This window comes from Oryctolagus cuniculus, chromosome 11 (genome assembly GCF_964237555.1).
Source record: "Oryctolagus cuniculus chromosome 11, mOryCun1.1, whole genome shotgun sequence".
NCBI lineage: Eukaryota > Metazoa > Chordata > Mammalia > Lagomorpha > Leporidae > Oryctolagus > Oryctolagus cuniculus.
This window is the reverse complement of record NC_091442.1, coordinates 11,016,200-11,031,860: the sequence shown is the minus strand read 5'-3', so window position 1 is coordinate 11,031,860 and position 15,661 is coordinate 11,016,200. Positions and strand designations below refer to the sequence as shown.

General features: G+C 53.5%; 1 protein-coding gene across 3 annotated transcripts in view; it reads right to left on the bottom strand.

Moving 5' to 3' along the window:
- Nucleotides 1–1,890: 1,890 nt before the first annotated feature.
- The window catches only part of PTGIS (prostaglandin I2 synthase), a 44,408-nt gene continuing 30,637 nt past the window's right edge, over nucleotides 1,891–15,661 (bottom strand). For all 3 annotated transcript variants that reach the window (XM_051844936.2, XM_070051711.1, XM_051844937.2), the window contains exons 8-10: nucleotides 14,342–14,523; nucleotides 13,040–13,191; nucleotides 1,891–4,234 (exon numbers count right to left, since the gene is read on the bottom strand). In XM_051844936.2, the coding sequence (XP_051700896.2) occupies nucleotides 4,090–4,234; nucleotides 13,040–13,191; nucleotides 14,342–14,523 (479 nt within the window). In that variant the 3' untranslated portion in view covers nucleotides 1,891–4,089. The remainder of the gene's footprint in view (nucleotides 4,235–13,039; nucleotides 13,192–14,341; nucleotides 14,524–15,661) is intronic.

Below are 15,661 nucleotides of genomic sequence, written 5' to 3'. Positions count from 1 at the left end.
TGACGCTCTTCCCCCAGGAGCAGGGACGGCTTGCTCCTGTCACCTCCCTCCAGTCTCCCATCAAAGGTCCCCCCAGGGAGGCCTGCCCCGCCCGCTCCATGTAACCCCGCACACCCCATCCTCTTTATTTCTTCTCTAAGGCATCAGCACCGACCGCAAAGCTTTCTGTGTCCAGCAGTTACCTGCTTCACGCTGTCTCGCCCGCCCGTGACGTCAGCGCCATGAGGATGGATTTGGGCAGGGGTCTGTTTTACTCTTTGCTGGCTCCCCATCACCTACAACAATGCCTGGCACAGGCAAAGTGCCCAGAATAACATCTGGGTTATACTCATTGGGGGCTATTCAATATTCACTTTTTTAAAAAAAAATGTGTTTATTTATTTGATAGGCAGAGTGACAGAGAGACAGAGAGTGAGATTCGCTCCCCAAATGGCCACAACGGCTGGGGCTGAGCTAAGCCAAAACCAGGAGCCTGGAACTCCAGCCGGGTCTCCCACGTGGCTGCAGGGGCCCAAGCACTTGGGCCACCTTTCACTGCTTCCCCAGGTGCATCAGCAGGGAGCTGAATGGGAAGTGGAGCAGCCAGGACTTGAACTCAGGCTCCAGTATGGGATGCTGGCGCTGCAAGCTTCACCCGCTGTGCCACAGCGCCAGCCCCTCCACACGGGCTCCAGAGGGAGCAGTTGTGTTCATTCTTAGACAGCAGGAGCAGCCAATGATGCATTTCTTAATTTCCATAGATTCACCCTGGGATTTTCCTGTTGACTTTAATGGTCCAGGGTTACGAGGCCGAAGTCATAGAGCTGCAGACTCTCGGGACCCAGGATCTAAAGTCGACAGGGGAGTCAAGCACTGAGTGTCTGGCTGTGCCATGTGGCCCAGACCACGGCTGGTGAATAGGACAACAGAACGCAGCACTGCCCAAGCTGGCGAAGACTACATTTCCCAGCCTCCTGTGCAGCAAGGGGGTCATGTGATTAAGTTCTGACCAATGGAATAGAAGCAGGCTTTTTTTTTCCTTTGCCCTCTCCTTTCTGCTGACTGCTGGCGGGAATGTGGACAAAATGACTGCAGCAGAGGAGGCATAGCCGTCCCTGAGGGAGAAACCACAGGTCACCCACACAGGAGGGACAAAAAAAAAAAAAAAAAAAAAAAAAAAAAAAAAAGAGAGAGAGAGAAAGAAAAAGGAGAGGAGAGCTGGAAACGACGCAGTTGCGACACCACTTCTGCTCCCCCACACGAAAGCAAAAGAAATAAAGAAACGTCTGCTGCTCTTAGCGGAGACACTTAGCAGGACAAACTGTCGCTGCGTTACTGCGAGACGTCTGTCACTCATGGCCAAATCCAGCCCCAGCACGTGGGCTCCGCGACCTCCTTCCGGAGAAAACCGTGAGAGGCAGATGCCGGGGCAGTATTTTAACTCAAAGACTTGGAGGGAAAACAAACAAAACAAACCCCCCCCCCCCCGTGGTATTTTTCCCAAAGCTAATTTCATCCACGACGCCGTTTGTTTTTTCTATGACCACAAGTACACGCAACCTGAGGGCGGACGGAGCCTGTCCCAGGCAGCTGGAAGAGCTCTCGTCTGGTGTCCCTGCAGCCCGAGGCCCCGTGGGCACCCAGGAGGATCCTGGGCAGAGACGCCTGCACGTGCACGTCCACCTGCTGCTTCCTAGCCACGTGGTCGTGGGCCGGCCACGTCCCCCCTCGGACCCTCAGCTTCTTCCTCTGCATAACCGGGATACCAGCGTATGCCTCGGCAGGTGGCTGCAGGTCGGACTGTGAGAGGTGCGTCTGAGAGGCCCTGGACAGAGCTGGGCACACAGTAGGTGCTCTGTGCCCCGGTTCCCAGGAGCTGACCCCGGGATAGAAATCACACGCAGAGGCAGGTCCACAAACAAGGCTGGTTTAATCGATTTCAGCACGTTTCCATTTGTCAGTGTTATATGAAAATAGAACTCTTTATTACAGTAGCAAAGCTTAACAATGGCTGCTGCTCAGGGGGCGTGGTGTTTACACAAGAAAATCCATCAGAAGCAATGACCCTCAGGAAAGGGGCGGGTAGGATGTCACCAGCTCCTGGGGTGGCCCCCTGGGGGAGGAGACGGCCCTGGTGGCCCCTCCAGGGAGCAGCTTGCCCCTCTTCCTGTCCTTTCCGCCCCCTGGGGACAGTCAAAGACAAAGACTCAGGGAGATGCTGGCATGGCACCTGCTCGCTGTGTAGCCAAGACGGCCGGCAGGCTCTGGGCCTCGGCCCCAGCAGATTCTGTTCACAGCCAGTGAGACACGCTGTCCACCTCCAAGCGATGCAAAAAGCTCCCCTTTTAAACAAATTCTTAATTTTCAAAGGTGAATCTGTCTATAGGAGACTATTAAGTAAAAACAATACAAAATGTAGCCTTGACACTGTAACAATGACCGTGGTACGGGGACACTGCGTGAAATCCTCCTAACAAGCGTCCCGCCGTCTCGGGATCCTCACAGCGGTGACAAGGGGACACGGTAACGTCCAGGCCACCTCCCTGTGGCTAACTCCCTTCCGATCGTGGCTCTCCGAGCAGGTGCCACCTGTAAAGGGAGTCGGCCCTGTGGGAGCGCAGGTGCGACTCCAGTCTCAGCGGGCGAGAGCCCCAGTCTGACCGGGGCCTTCCGCACCGCACCGGGGTCGCAGCCCCGCAGCGACGCCTGCCCACTTTCTTCCTGCGCTTTGAAGCCACGGGGCGGTAGCTGCGGGTTGCCATGGAAACCAGCGCCAGCCTCCCACAGGAGACTGCCAGCTCTGATTGCCTGCAGAGTGAAGAGGCAGGCGGCAGCAGGGTCACCCAGGCGTGGAGATGGGTTTCCCTGGGGATATCCGGCCTCCTGCCAATCACGGTGTCTGCCTGGGAACACGGGAGGTGCCTGGAAAGCCCCCACGGCCAGACGTGGCCCTGGAGAGCAGCTATGCGTGTATCTGCATCTTGTGGGCTGCAGCCACCCTTGGAAGCACACGGCTCTGTCAGCTGTCCTGTGCTGTAGAACAGCCACCCCCTGCCCCCACTGCCACCCCTGGGGCCCAAGGGATGCAGAACTGCCCACCCAGCATTCGCTCCTGCGACAAGAGACTGCGTCCCACTGGCTTACGAGCTGTGTGACCCAGGCACTTCACCTCTCTGAGCCGGTCTTCTCATCTGCACAGTGGGCACAGCCATTGTCTCCCCACAGATGTGGGGCCAGGGGTGCACACACAGTGCCAACTGTGCCTGTGGCAGGCACTGAAAGGGTACGCCGAAAGCAGGTCCCAGTCTTACTAACAAGACCTACCATCCGAATCAAGGCTTGCAGGATTTTTTCTCCTTTAAGTTGCTTGTTTTCTTTTAAAATTTATTTAGTTATTATTTGAGAGGCAGAGGCAGAGAGAGAGAGAGGCCTTCCATCTGCTGGTTCACTCCCCAAATGACCCCAATAGCCAGAGCTAGGCCAATCCGAAGCCAGGAGCTTCTTCCAGGTCTCCCACGACGGTGCTGGGGCCCAAGCACTTGGGCCATCTTCTACTGCTTTCCCAGGCCACAGCAGAGAGCTGGATTGGAAGTGGAGCAGCTGGCACTTGAACCGGCGCTGATATGGGATGCCAGCACCACAGGTGGCGGCTTTACCCACTACGCCACAGCGCCAGCCCCTAAGCTGCTTGTTTTCTAAAGCCGAGGCAAAGCCAAGTGTGCATCTCTGATCTGTTCCGAGCAGTGCACCCAGGCTGGGATGAGTTTGGCTGGCTCCCTCCACCTCCTACAACGGCGCCTCTGAGTCAGCACCGAATGCAGAAGCAGAGAGCACGTGCCCCCCACAAGCTCCGGCCAGCAGCCACCCTTGGCCACGGGGGCCCAGCGTGGCCCAATCCTCAAGTGCCCAAGAAAAGGGACGTTTGGAATTCAAGTCTCCCAAAGATGATTCGACGACGACAACGAAGGCAAACGTGTCTCGCACAAAGCAGACCGGGCTGTGGCCACAGCTGGCGCCCCCTGCAGGAGGCCTGAGGCCTGCACCCCTCTTCTGGCCTGGCCAGGTGGGAGGTGGGGCCGGCCGGCGGGCGGTGGGCACGTCTCGGGGGTCTCAGGGCCGGAGGCGGAGGCGCACCTGCACGTCGCGCTCCGGCTGCATGAGGCCGAAGCCGTACCTGCTGAGGTCGAACTCGGGCAGCTCGGCGCCAGCGTCCAGCAGCTCCAGGTCGAAGTGCAGCAGCACCAGGAACACAAATCTGCAGAGAGACGGTGGCGTCAGCTGCCCGGAGCGCAGGGGGCGGGCCCGTGCTGCCCCCCCCCCCCGGCTGACCTGAGAGCCGAGACGCCCTTGCTCTGCTGCCGCCCACCCATGAGCACCCAGAAGTTCGGGCTCAGGGGCCCCCGAGTCTCTTCAGGGAGCGAAGAAGCCCCCCGTCTCACGGGCACTGCAGGGTGGGCGGCAGCTCTGCCGCGGAGACCCGTCGTCCTTGCTACAGCAGTGTGGCTGGCCAGTGTAGACTCTCCCAGCCCCTCTGCCTGTGGGGAGCAATTCGGACTATACTGTTACTGGAATTAAGATTTATTCTATGCATCTGCTCTCCCACAATATGGCGCTGGGAGAGAAGTAAACAGCTTCTACCCAGCTGCCTCTCACCAACTTGACAAGCTGCAGGAGCTGCTCCTGATTGGAGGAGAGCGGCGTGCTCGGCGTGTGGGCAGCCGAGTTGGGATTGGTGGAGAGGACTATATAGGAGGAGAGAGACGGCATGGTGGTGTGGGTTGGTTGGAGAGTGCGTTGGAGAGTTCGCGGGGAAGTTCATTACTTCGTTCTTTCTCATTTCTCTCTACTCATTCTTGCTTTGGGAGTTTGCTGTTTACTTATTCTTACTTTACTATAGAAAGGACTTGTAAAAAAAGGGAACAACAAGCGCCCGGTCCGGTGCGGCTCCTCCGCGTGCGGAGGAGCAGCAAGTGGTGCCGTGACTCGGATAGGAAACCTAGGAGGGAAAGACCGGGAAGAAGTGGGAAATTACTGGAGAGAGAGACTAGCAAAGAGCCTAGGGGAAGGCCGGACGGAAAGAGTGCCGGTGAAAAGCTAGTCAGAACCTAGGAAAAAAGCCGCGGGGGAAGAAAATTAGAAGCTAGGAAGGAGGTATTAACTGGGAACGTCTGGGAGACTCAGTCTTCCATTACGCTCACTGCTCCAACATGTCACAGACGGTACAGACAATGGAGTTCTTTGGCTACTCTTTGCCCACTGGCTACCTCTTCCTCCTCCTGGGCACCATCCTCTGTTTCTCCCTAAAGATCATCTATGGGCTAAATATGGTTTCTCTCTCTCTCTCTTCCTACTCCCCACCTCGTCGCAGCTTTTCCTCTAAGCAAGGGAAACGAGGGGGGAGGAAAATTCATGCATTCGTAAGAGCAATCGTAGAGACGTCCCCCTGGTTTCCACAGCAGTGGAGGCAGGTGGGACGGAAAATGCGCGAGGCTGGGGAACCGATAGAAGTGCTGAAGCTGTGGCAACTCGTTGATCAGGTGCTTCAGAACCCCACGGAAGGGATCGAGTTGTTGCTTAATGAGGGGAGTGAAATGCAGGAAGAATTATGGCAGGGCAGCCAGGCGAGCAACTATTGTAACGAACAAGTGAGAAGAAAATCAAAGAAGGATTTAGAGAGCCAGGAAGCTTATGGGGGGGAGAAGGAAGCTGAGGAGGGAACCTCGCCCCCAAGAGAGATGCCTGGCCATACAAGGCTGGCAAATTCAACCATAAAGGATGAATCACCACCCCGGTATCGCCCATTGGTACTACCAAAGTTTCCTCCTGTAAAGAAAAGCCCCTTTTTTCCCCATGAGATTGAAGAAGAGTGGGAGGAAGAAGGAGTGATGGAGGGAGTAGGTATGCAGGAGGAGCTAGAAAGGCCAAGAACCGAAAACAAGCAAAGGGGAGCTGTTTATAGAAAACCTGCTTGGGAGCAGTACCAGGAACCAGGCCAGGTGTTTCCTGTAATTCAGGATCCACAGGGAAACAGGGGATGGACGCCTCTTGACCATAAATTACTTAAAGAGTTGCAGCAATCAGTACAATTGTATGGGCCCCATGCAAGTTACACTCAGGCAATCCTTGATAACATCGGGCAGCAAGGCCTAATACCTGAGGATTGGAGAAACTTAGTAAAGGCGGTGTTAGGCGGGGGTGACTTCCTCTTGTGGCTAGCTGCCTATAAAGAATTTGCGCGAGAATATTCAAAGCAGAACTATCAAACAGGGAATCAAGCATGGGATGAGGAAATGTTAAATGGAGAAGGGCGATTTGCCAGTCCCGATGAGCAGGCCCGATTACCAACAGCTGTCCTCTTACAGGTGCGAGAAATAGTAAGGAGAGCCTGGAAGGTGATACCCAGAAAAGGAGAAGTAAGACACAGCCTAACTAAGATAGTACAGGGCCCTACTGAGCCTTACGCTGATTTCGTGAACCGATTAATGGAAGCAGCAGGAAACATTTTCGAAACCGTGGAAGAAGCAATGCCCTTAGTCAAAAGATTGGCGTATGAGCAGGCCAATAAAACATGTCGGGAAGCTCTTAGACCATGGCAGCATAAGGACATCCCTACCTTTTTGAAAATCTGTAGGGATGTCATGGATGATGTAGTTTCTGGATCACATGCTGCAGTAGCAGTAACCCGACAATTTAGACAGAACATGAGGGGACGTATATGCTTTAAATGTGGTCGAGAAGGGCATCTAATGAGAGAATGTAGGGCCAGATTTCCAGCCCGAGATCGGCAGGGCATAGAGAACTCGAGAAGACCAGGCCTTTGCCCACGCTGTAGAAGAGGAAATCATTGGGTCAGTGAATGTTACTTTAAAATAAACAGCGCAGGCAATCCCCAGAGGATGCCAAATGAGCCGGGCCCCATAAGAAGATCAGGTGTATATGGTCAACAGCAAAAAAAACGGAATGTGGGCCCCTGCACCCCGGGGCCAAAACAATCGGTGGGTGCCACGGTCCCAAAACCAAATATTTACCGCGCAGAGTTACGAGCCACCGAATATTCGGTACTGACACCTCAAATGGGGCCACAAGCCATAGAGGTGAGGGCAGAAACAATTTCAGCGGAGCATAAGGGACTTGGAATAATCGTAGGAAAAGAAACAAATGCTTTGAGAGGCCTAATGGTCATCACCGGAGTCATTCAATTACCTTGTGATAAGTTAAAAGTGCTAATACAATCTACAAAGGGTATTATTCAAATCAAACCAGAAGAACCTGTGGCTCAAATACTGATCATGATTGGAGCGCAGGATGTTAATGGACCCCAAGGGGAGAAATTTGCAGCCTTGTCCCTATCTCTAGCAGATCGACCTCTGTGGACCTTAACCATTAGAGGAAAGTCAATTCAGGGCCTGCTAGACACAGGTGCGGATGTAAGTATAATTTCGGAAAATGATTGGCCGAAGTCATGGCCCCTTCAGCCAGGAGATAATACTTTAGTAGGCCTAGGTGCGGCCATGACACCATCAAGGAGTGCTCAGGTGCTTCATTGGCAGGATCAAGAAGGGAACAAGGGAAATGTGCAACCTTATGTTAGTGCACTCCCCATCACATTATGGGGAAGAGACATTTTAGAACAATTGGGACTGACGTTAACAAATGAGGATCAATTGGAGAGTTCTACAGGACGGCGTATTATGTATAAAAAGGGATATCAGGAGAGAGGATTAGGCTCCAGAGAAGGCAGAAGGGACCTAGCCCAGCCCATAGGCGATTTTAAAAGACAGGACACGGGTTTTTCGTGGGGGCCACTGAGATGCAGCCGCTGCCATTGTCATGGCTGGACAACAAGCCAAAGTGGATACCACAGTGGCCCCTTACCCAGGAAAAGTTGGCTGCGGTAAATGATATAGTATCACAACAATTAGAGGCAGGCCATTTGCAACCATCAACCTCCCCATGGAATACGCCAATATTCGTGATAAAGAAAAAATCAGGGAAATACCGGTTGTTGCATGATTTACGGGCTGTTAATCAGCAGATGCAACCCATGGGGGCATTGCAACCCGGACTCCCGGTTCCTACTATGATCCCAAAGCATTGGCCACTAATAGTACTCGATCTGAAGGACTGCTTTTTTAGCATACCTCTACATGAACAAGACACTCAGAGGTTTGCTTTCACCGTACCTTCCATTAATCATCAAGGTCCCGACAAAAGATATGAATGGAAGGTGCTTCCCCAAGGAATGACTAACAGTCCTGCCATATGCCAGCTATATGTTGACCAGGCAGTAGAGCCGGTTCGACAACAGTGCCCAAAAGTACAAATTTTACACTACATGGATGACTTGTTAATAACGGCCGAAAGTGAAAGTCACCTAATGGAAGCATATAAGCTGCTGCTATTATATTTGGAAAAAGTTGGGTTACAAGTAGCGCCAGAGAAGATACAAAAAGGGGAAGTAGTACAGTACTTAGGACTTAAAGTAACTTCTGAAAAGGTAACCCCATTAGAATTTGAAATTGCAATAGATGGGTTACAGACCCTTAATGACTTCCAAAAATTATGTGGCAATTTAAATTGGTTGAGGCCCTATTGTAAATTAACTACCGAAGATATGATGCCATTATTCAATATTTTAGAAGGAGATGCCCAGCTTGATTCCCCTCGTAGATTGACAATAGAAGCCCGCTTGGCGTTACAGAAAATTGAAAAACAAATTAAAGCAATGCAGATGGAAAGATGTGATCCACAACAAGCCCTAGAAATATTAATTTTTATGGAACAGCTGTATCCCTTCGCAGTCATTTGGCAAGGAGGACCCTTGTTGTTTGTATACCCACATTCACATGCACCGCGTGTACTATACACCCAAGGCATAGCAGTGGCTGATTTGATATTAACAGCAATAAAAAAGGCGACAGAAATGGCGGGGAAGACTCCAAAGCGATGTGTAGTTCCCTTTGCTCAAGAGGCAGTAGAAGCCTTTACAAGGGAATGCTGGCAATGGGCATACATAGTTCTCATTCTACAGATAGAGATTGACAATCACTACCCTCGCCATCCATTTGTTAACTTCTGCACACAGGTTTCAATAAAACGGGTGCAGAAGGTGCGAAGGGATCCAATTCAAGGGGCAGTTACCGTATTTACGGATGGAGCTAAAGGCGGAACAGGAGCAGCTATATTTAACAATCAACGATATTTTGTTTTAACAGCATCCCCTTCTCCACAACATGCAGAATTAGCTATTATCGCAACAGTATTACGCAGAGAGAGCGCACCCATGAATATTTTGTCTGATAGTGCATATGTGGTGAATGCAGTTCAGATGCTCGCTACACAGTGCCTTATTCTTAAATCCTCCTCAGTCTATTCTTATCTAAGTGAAATTCAGGGGTTATTAAATCAAAGAGAGCATGCTATTTACATAGGCCACATAAGAGCTCATTCTAATTTACCTGGCCCACTTACTCGAGGAAACATGATGGCAGATCACTATTCAAGATTCTTGCTTGCATGCACCGCTTTGGAACAAGCTAAAGAATATCACTCTAAATGGCATGTTAACACCCACACTTTAAGTTTTAAATTTAATATTCCCCGCAAGCAAGCAGAAGATATCATTAGATCCTGTGAAAAGTGCGTTGTTACCATAGTTCCAAAGATTCCTGCGGGAGCCAATCCCCGTGGCCTTAAACCAGGACATATCTGGCAGATGGACGTTACACATATCCCCTCTTTTGGGCGACAAAGCTGTGTTCACGTCACTGTAGATACATACTCAGGTGTAATTATGGCCACAGCCATGAATAAAGAAGGAGTACAACAAGTAATCCAACACTGCTTGCAGGCTTTTGCAGCCTGGGGAGTTCCTCATGTGATCAAAACGGATAACGGCCCAGCGTATACATCAAAGCGTTTTGCTGCATTTTTGAAAGAATTTGGAATCTCCCATATTACCGGTATTCCATACAATCCACAAGGGCAAGCTGTGGTAGAACGCGCTCACTTATATTTAAAAAATTTAATAATTAAACAAAAAGGGGGAATAGGGGAAATGGCCACATCCAACAAGGATGTCTTGGCCCTAGCTCTTTATACAATTAATTTTTTGAACAAGAAAAAGAACGGTAAAACACCTGCAGAAATGCATACTCAATCAGCTGATAAGGAATCAATACAGTGGGTAATGTGGAAGGATTTACAGGACAACCAATGGAAAGGCCCGTTCCCCTTACTCAGAAGAGTACGAGGCGCCGTTTGTTTTTTTCCACAGGGTGCGGCACAACCAATATGGACCCCTGAGAGAAGAATTCGGTTGATAAACCTGCCAGCAGAAGATCTAGAAGAAGAAAACTCCATTTGAGGAAGAAAACAATGAATAACCAATCCCTGGGATCTTTGGAATACGGGACATTTTTCAACAAACTCTGAAGTAGCACGACAAACAAGAGTCAATAGCATGAAGATCACACTGAACTTTACACAGGCGCGTATCAACGCCAAAAAATAAAAAGAAAGGGGGATCTGTGGGGAGCAATTCGGACTATACTGTTACTGGAATTAAGATTTATTCTATGCATCTGCTCTCCCACAATATGGCGCTGGGAGAGAAGTAAACAGCTTCTACCCAGCTGCCTCTCACCAACTTGACAAGCTGCAGGAGCTGCTCCTGATTGGAGGAGAGCGGCGTGCTCGGCGTGTGGGCAGCCGAGTTGGGATTGGTGGAGAGGACTATATAGGAGGAGAGAGACGGCATGGTGGTGTGGGTTGGTTGGAGAGTGCGTTGGAGAGTTCGCGGGGAAGTTCGTTACTTCGTTCTTTCTCATTTCTCTCTACTCATTCTTGCTTTGGGAGTTTGCTGTTTACTTATTCTTACTTTACTATAGAAAGGACTTGTAAAAAAAGGGAACAACAAGCGCCCGGTCCGGTGCGGCTCCTCCGCGTGCGGAGGAGCAGCATCTGCCTGTGCTCAGTCCCCCTTCCTCCAGCTCCCAGAAGCCTGACTGCCCTTGCCCACGGGGTCTTTGTGAAGTGAGAACCAGGCCCGCTCTCTCCAGACCTCGGTGAGACCCTGCACACAGCAGCCTCCCCGAACAAGCGCGCTCCACTGCCACCTTTAGGCACCACCAGCGCCTGCTGCCTGGCCCGTGCTGCCGCCCGCTCTGTCCTGGCCGGTTCCCGCCTCTGCCAGTGTCCTTACGGGTAGGGGTGCGGCTGTCACAGTGTCCCAGCAGTGTCCTGGCCTGCCCACCTGGCCCAAGGCCTAGTGAGGACTGAGCACACCAGGGGTGGGGGTGGGGGTGGGGGTGGGGATCCTTCACTCGTTTGGAGGAGGGAGGAAGAGGAAGACGGGCACACAGCGAGTTTCCCTCTGGACAAGGGATCTGGGCGGAGCCGCTTCAGGGCACGCGGACCTCACCGAGTTCCTTCTAGGCTCTAGGACTTGGTTTCCCCACCAGCACACAGCGGGGGAGGAGGGGGAGTCCCTTCAGGATTTGAAGAGCGAGTGTGTACAGTGTGGGGGCCTAGGGCCCACACCTGGATTTGAATCCTGCACCTCCACGTCCCAGGGGACAGGCCACGGCAGATGAGCCGGCGTGTCCAGGCTCAGTTCTAGGCGGACACCCACCGAGCACGGAGGTCAGGGGAATAATGGATCGAAACCCTGGTGGCGAGCACTCAGGATCCACGCTGGCTCCTTATCTGACCGAAGCCTTGACGGGGTGGGAGAGACAGCCTGAGCTTCCACGCTTGTCCCTACACGTGGCTCTGGGGCAGGACCTGAGCATGACGGGAGTTGCACGTTTGCTCACTTGCGATTTCATTTCTCCTGAAGCGGGAGGTGATGCACCGCTCTCCGCAGTGAACCCAGCTGCGCGGAAGCCCATAACCGGTCCACGCCATGTGCACAGCCGCCAGCCGCCACGTCTCTCCGCAGCCGGCGTCGCTGCTTCGGAACCACTTATCGTGTGGGAAACTGCACGACCGTTCTTTATCTCTTTTTGCGGTTTCTGGGTGCTAAGCCCGGCCTCCTCTCTGCCATAACCCCGGGGTTCTGACTGCATGCTGTCACGGGCCAAGGTCAATCTCAGGAACGTGTATGAAGGCTGACAGCAGATGCCAGACCCAACTGCACTGTACCGTCTATTTTACTGTTGGGAAAACTGAGGCCTAAAGGATAATGTAAGGTGTCCATGCACATAACATAATGCCTGCACGCGAATAATAACGATAACTGGGGATGGCACTGCAGCGTAGTAGGCTAAGCCTATGCCTGTGGTGTCAGCATCCTGTATGGGCACCAGTTCAAGTCTCGGCTGCTCCAATTCTGATCCAGCTTTCTGCTTATCGCCTGAGGAAACAGTAGAGGATGGCCCAAGCGCTTGGGCCCCTGCACCCGCATGGGAGACCCGGAGGAGGCTCCTGGCTTCGGATCGGAGCAGCTCCGGCCATTGCAGCCATCCAGGGAGTGACCCAGCGGATGGAAAACCTTTCTGTCTCTCCCTCTGTCTGTAACTCTGCCTCTCAAACAAATAAATAAAATCTAAAAATAATGATAATTAGGATAAAAGTTCACTGTATCAAATGCTCACTGGGAGCTGAGCAGCGAGGGCGTTAAGTCCTTAGAAAGACTAATCGTGACACCCTCTGGGCCTCTGGTCCAATCTGTCCGTGACCCCACGGGTGAAGGCCCTGGGGTCCGAGGAAGAGACTGTGTGAGGCCCCCGGTTCTGCACACACAGCAGCTGCGCGAGGCCGGCGTGTTCAGCTCACGGACTGTGCACGCGTGGGAGGGGCTGACCTGATGCCCGAGCAAAGCACCGCGAACGCAGCCAGAAATCTGGCTTCTCAGGGCTCCTCACAGTGGTCAGCCGGCACACATTCAGCAACACGCAAATAAACAGCCGTGGGCAGGATGGGCTCGCCCACTGTCCTCCGAGAGCCTCGGCCCTAAACCACCGCCTGGCTGAGCCTCTGGTTCTCCGTGAGGAGGAGGAGCAGCCCCGCCCGCCTGCCCGCCCGGCCCCCTGGCCCCCTGGCCCCGGGCCCCACGCACTGCTTGATGCTGTTGGTGGCGTAGGTCCGGCCCAGGCACTGGTTGTGCCCCGCTCCCCAAGGCATGCTGTAATTCTTCAGTCGTTTTCCGTCCTTGTAGAAGTCCTTCTTCTCCGAGCCGTCAGCGTTCAGGAACCGGTTGTACTTAAACACCTGAAACGGCAAAGGGTGGTTTTTCGGGCACCCTGGGAACTGCATGGGGGCGTGGCTCACGGCCTTGCTTGCACGAGGGGCGCGCCGAGGCAGTGCGGAGGCCAACCAAGAGCTGCGGAGACAGCCACAGGTCGCGAGTGCCACAGGAAAGCATTCCTGGGACCGGCTGGGGAGTGACAGATGCATACTCGGAAGAGTTCGTATCGCATGGTCCTGAACTCCCGTGGGAGCGTGCTGTGTGTGTGTCTGGAAAGGCACAGAGACAATCTAAAGGCCCCCCCTACACCAGGCTTCGGGAACTCCGCGGAACTGGTGAGAAAGGGGAAGAACTTGCTGGGCTGTGTTTGAGCACAGGGCTTGTCTAGCGTAGGAATGGAGGGAAAGACGGGGGATGGACAGCGGAATGGACCAGTGGATCCACTGATGATGGGCGGGTGGGCGGGTAGGTGGTGGAAAAATGGATGGATGGATGAATGTCTGGGTGGACGGATGGACGGATGGACCGATGGGTGGATGGGAAAGTGAGTGGATGGATGCAGGGATGGGAGGGTGGGTGGGAGAGTGGGTTTATGCATGCTGGCACAGATGGACAGATGAACGTGTCAGTGATGGATGGATGGATGGGTGGATGGGTGGATGGGTGGATGGGTGGATGGATGGGTGGATGGGTGGGTGGGTGAGCATCTGGTTTGGGACACAGCGGATCATAAATATCCAACGTGTCAGCAATTGTGGACGTCTGCCCTATCGCAAAAGGGCAAAGTGTTGGGAAATTAACATTATGACATCCTGGGTAAGGGAAAACCACTCAGTTAAAGCTTACAAAGCCCTCAGTGTGTGCCAGGCACTCTGAAGGCCTTTTCGCGTGTAACATTATCTCACTTAATCTTCCTGACAAGTCAGGAAGCCTTGTCAGCTCCACATCACAGGTGAGGAAACAGACACAGAGGGGCAGAGGCAGGGGCAGGGGGGAGGGTGGGGCAGGGGCAGAGGTAGAGGCAGGGGTGGGGCGGGGGCAGGGGCAGGGGCAGAGGCAGGGGTGGAGGTAGGGCGGGGGCGGGGGCAGGCTGCGGCTCAGATCGGGCGGACCCCAAGGCAATGACCCTTCCCTTACACAGCCCCTAGTGTGGCCAGGCACCCCGCCGCTTACCTCGGGGTCCGTGTAGATTTCTGGGTCCTTCTGGGGGCTCAAGAAGGGAAACAGAAGGAGGCGGTCACCACGTCGCAGGGTGAATTCCCGCCCATCGGCCATGGGCAAGGCCAGGTCCAACATGACCTCTCGGGTGATGAACGGCGCGGCCGTGAGCCTGAGGCTCTCGTTCAGCACGCTGTCTGCATGGGGTGGGGGCAGGGAAGGGTCAGCAGGCTGCCCTCTCGCCTGCTCCAATGCCACCCCTTGCCCTCACTGCACAAAGGAAGTAGCAGCAGCTCAGAGAGGTGCATGGCTTGCCCACAGTCACACAGCAAGGCTGGGACGTGATCAGAGAGGTGCATGGCTTGCCCACAGTAGCACAGCAAGGTTGGGACGTGATCAGAGAGGTGCATGGCTGCCCACAGTCACACAGCAAGGCTGGGACGTTATCAGACAGGTGCATGGCTTGCCCACAGTCACACAGCAAGGCTGGGGCGTGATCAGACAGGTGTATGGCTGCCCACAGTCACACAGCAAGGCTGGGACGTGATCAGACAGGTGCATGGCTGCCCACAGTCACACAGCAAGGCTGGGACGTGATCTCCGTGGTCCCTCAAAGACCCTCGAGCATGAGGGGAACTGCGTCTGACCCCCAGAGAAGCTGTGAGGGAAGGCAGGGAGAGAGGCGCCACCAGCAGCAGTTATTTCGCCTGCCCAGCGGACTCCGCTTCTGGAATGAGTCCCTGGATCCTCCTTGGCGGACTGCACCCTCCCACTCCCGGGGGTTGGGCTTTGATGGGCCAATCAGAACATCCCCCTGAATGGGGCAGACCATAGGAACTCAGCGTCTTTGGCGTTTTCCTGAGCGACCATCAACAAATGCAAAAATAATAGAAATTTTGAGGCCCCTGCATGTCAGCTGGAAAGGTTATGAGTACTAATTTTGTCAAAAGAATTTCAATAAAATAAGTAAAGCAAGTAAAAAAAAAATAGGAACATCCCCCTGAGCCCCATGATTCGTTCGGGATGGGCAAGTGACCCAAAGAGGGCCAATGAGCTGCATCCCTGGGACTCGGGGTGGGCAGGCTGTGAGAGGCACACCCTCAGAGCCAGGGCAGCTGGCCTGCAGCTGCTGGAGCCATGTTGCCTGCTGGAGACGGGAACCAAACCCAGCTGAGTCCTGGTGACGCTGTTCAAGCGCCTGGATCCACCTGTGCCTGAAGCCAGTGTCTCTGGACTTTTTGGTTACACGTCTCAATTACAGGCCCCATTCCTCTCCAGTGTGTCAAGTTTGCTTTACTGTCACTTGTGACCAGAAATCTCCCAGGGAGACCGTGA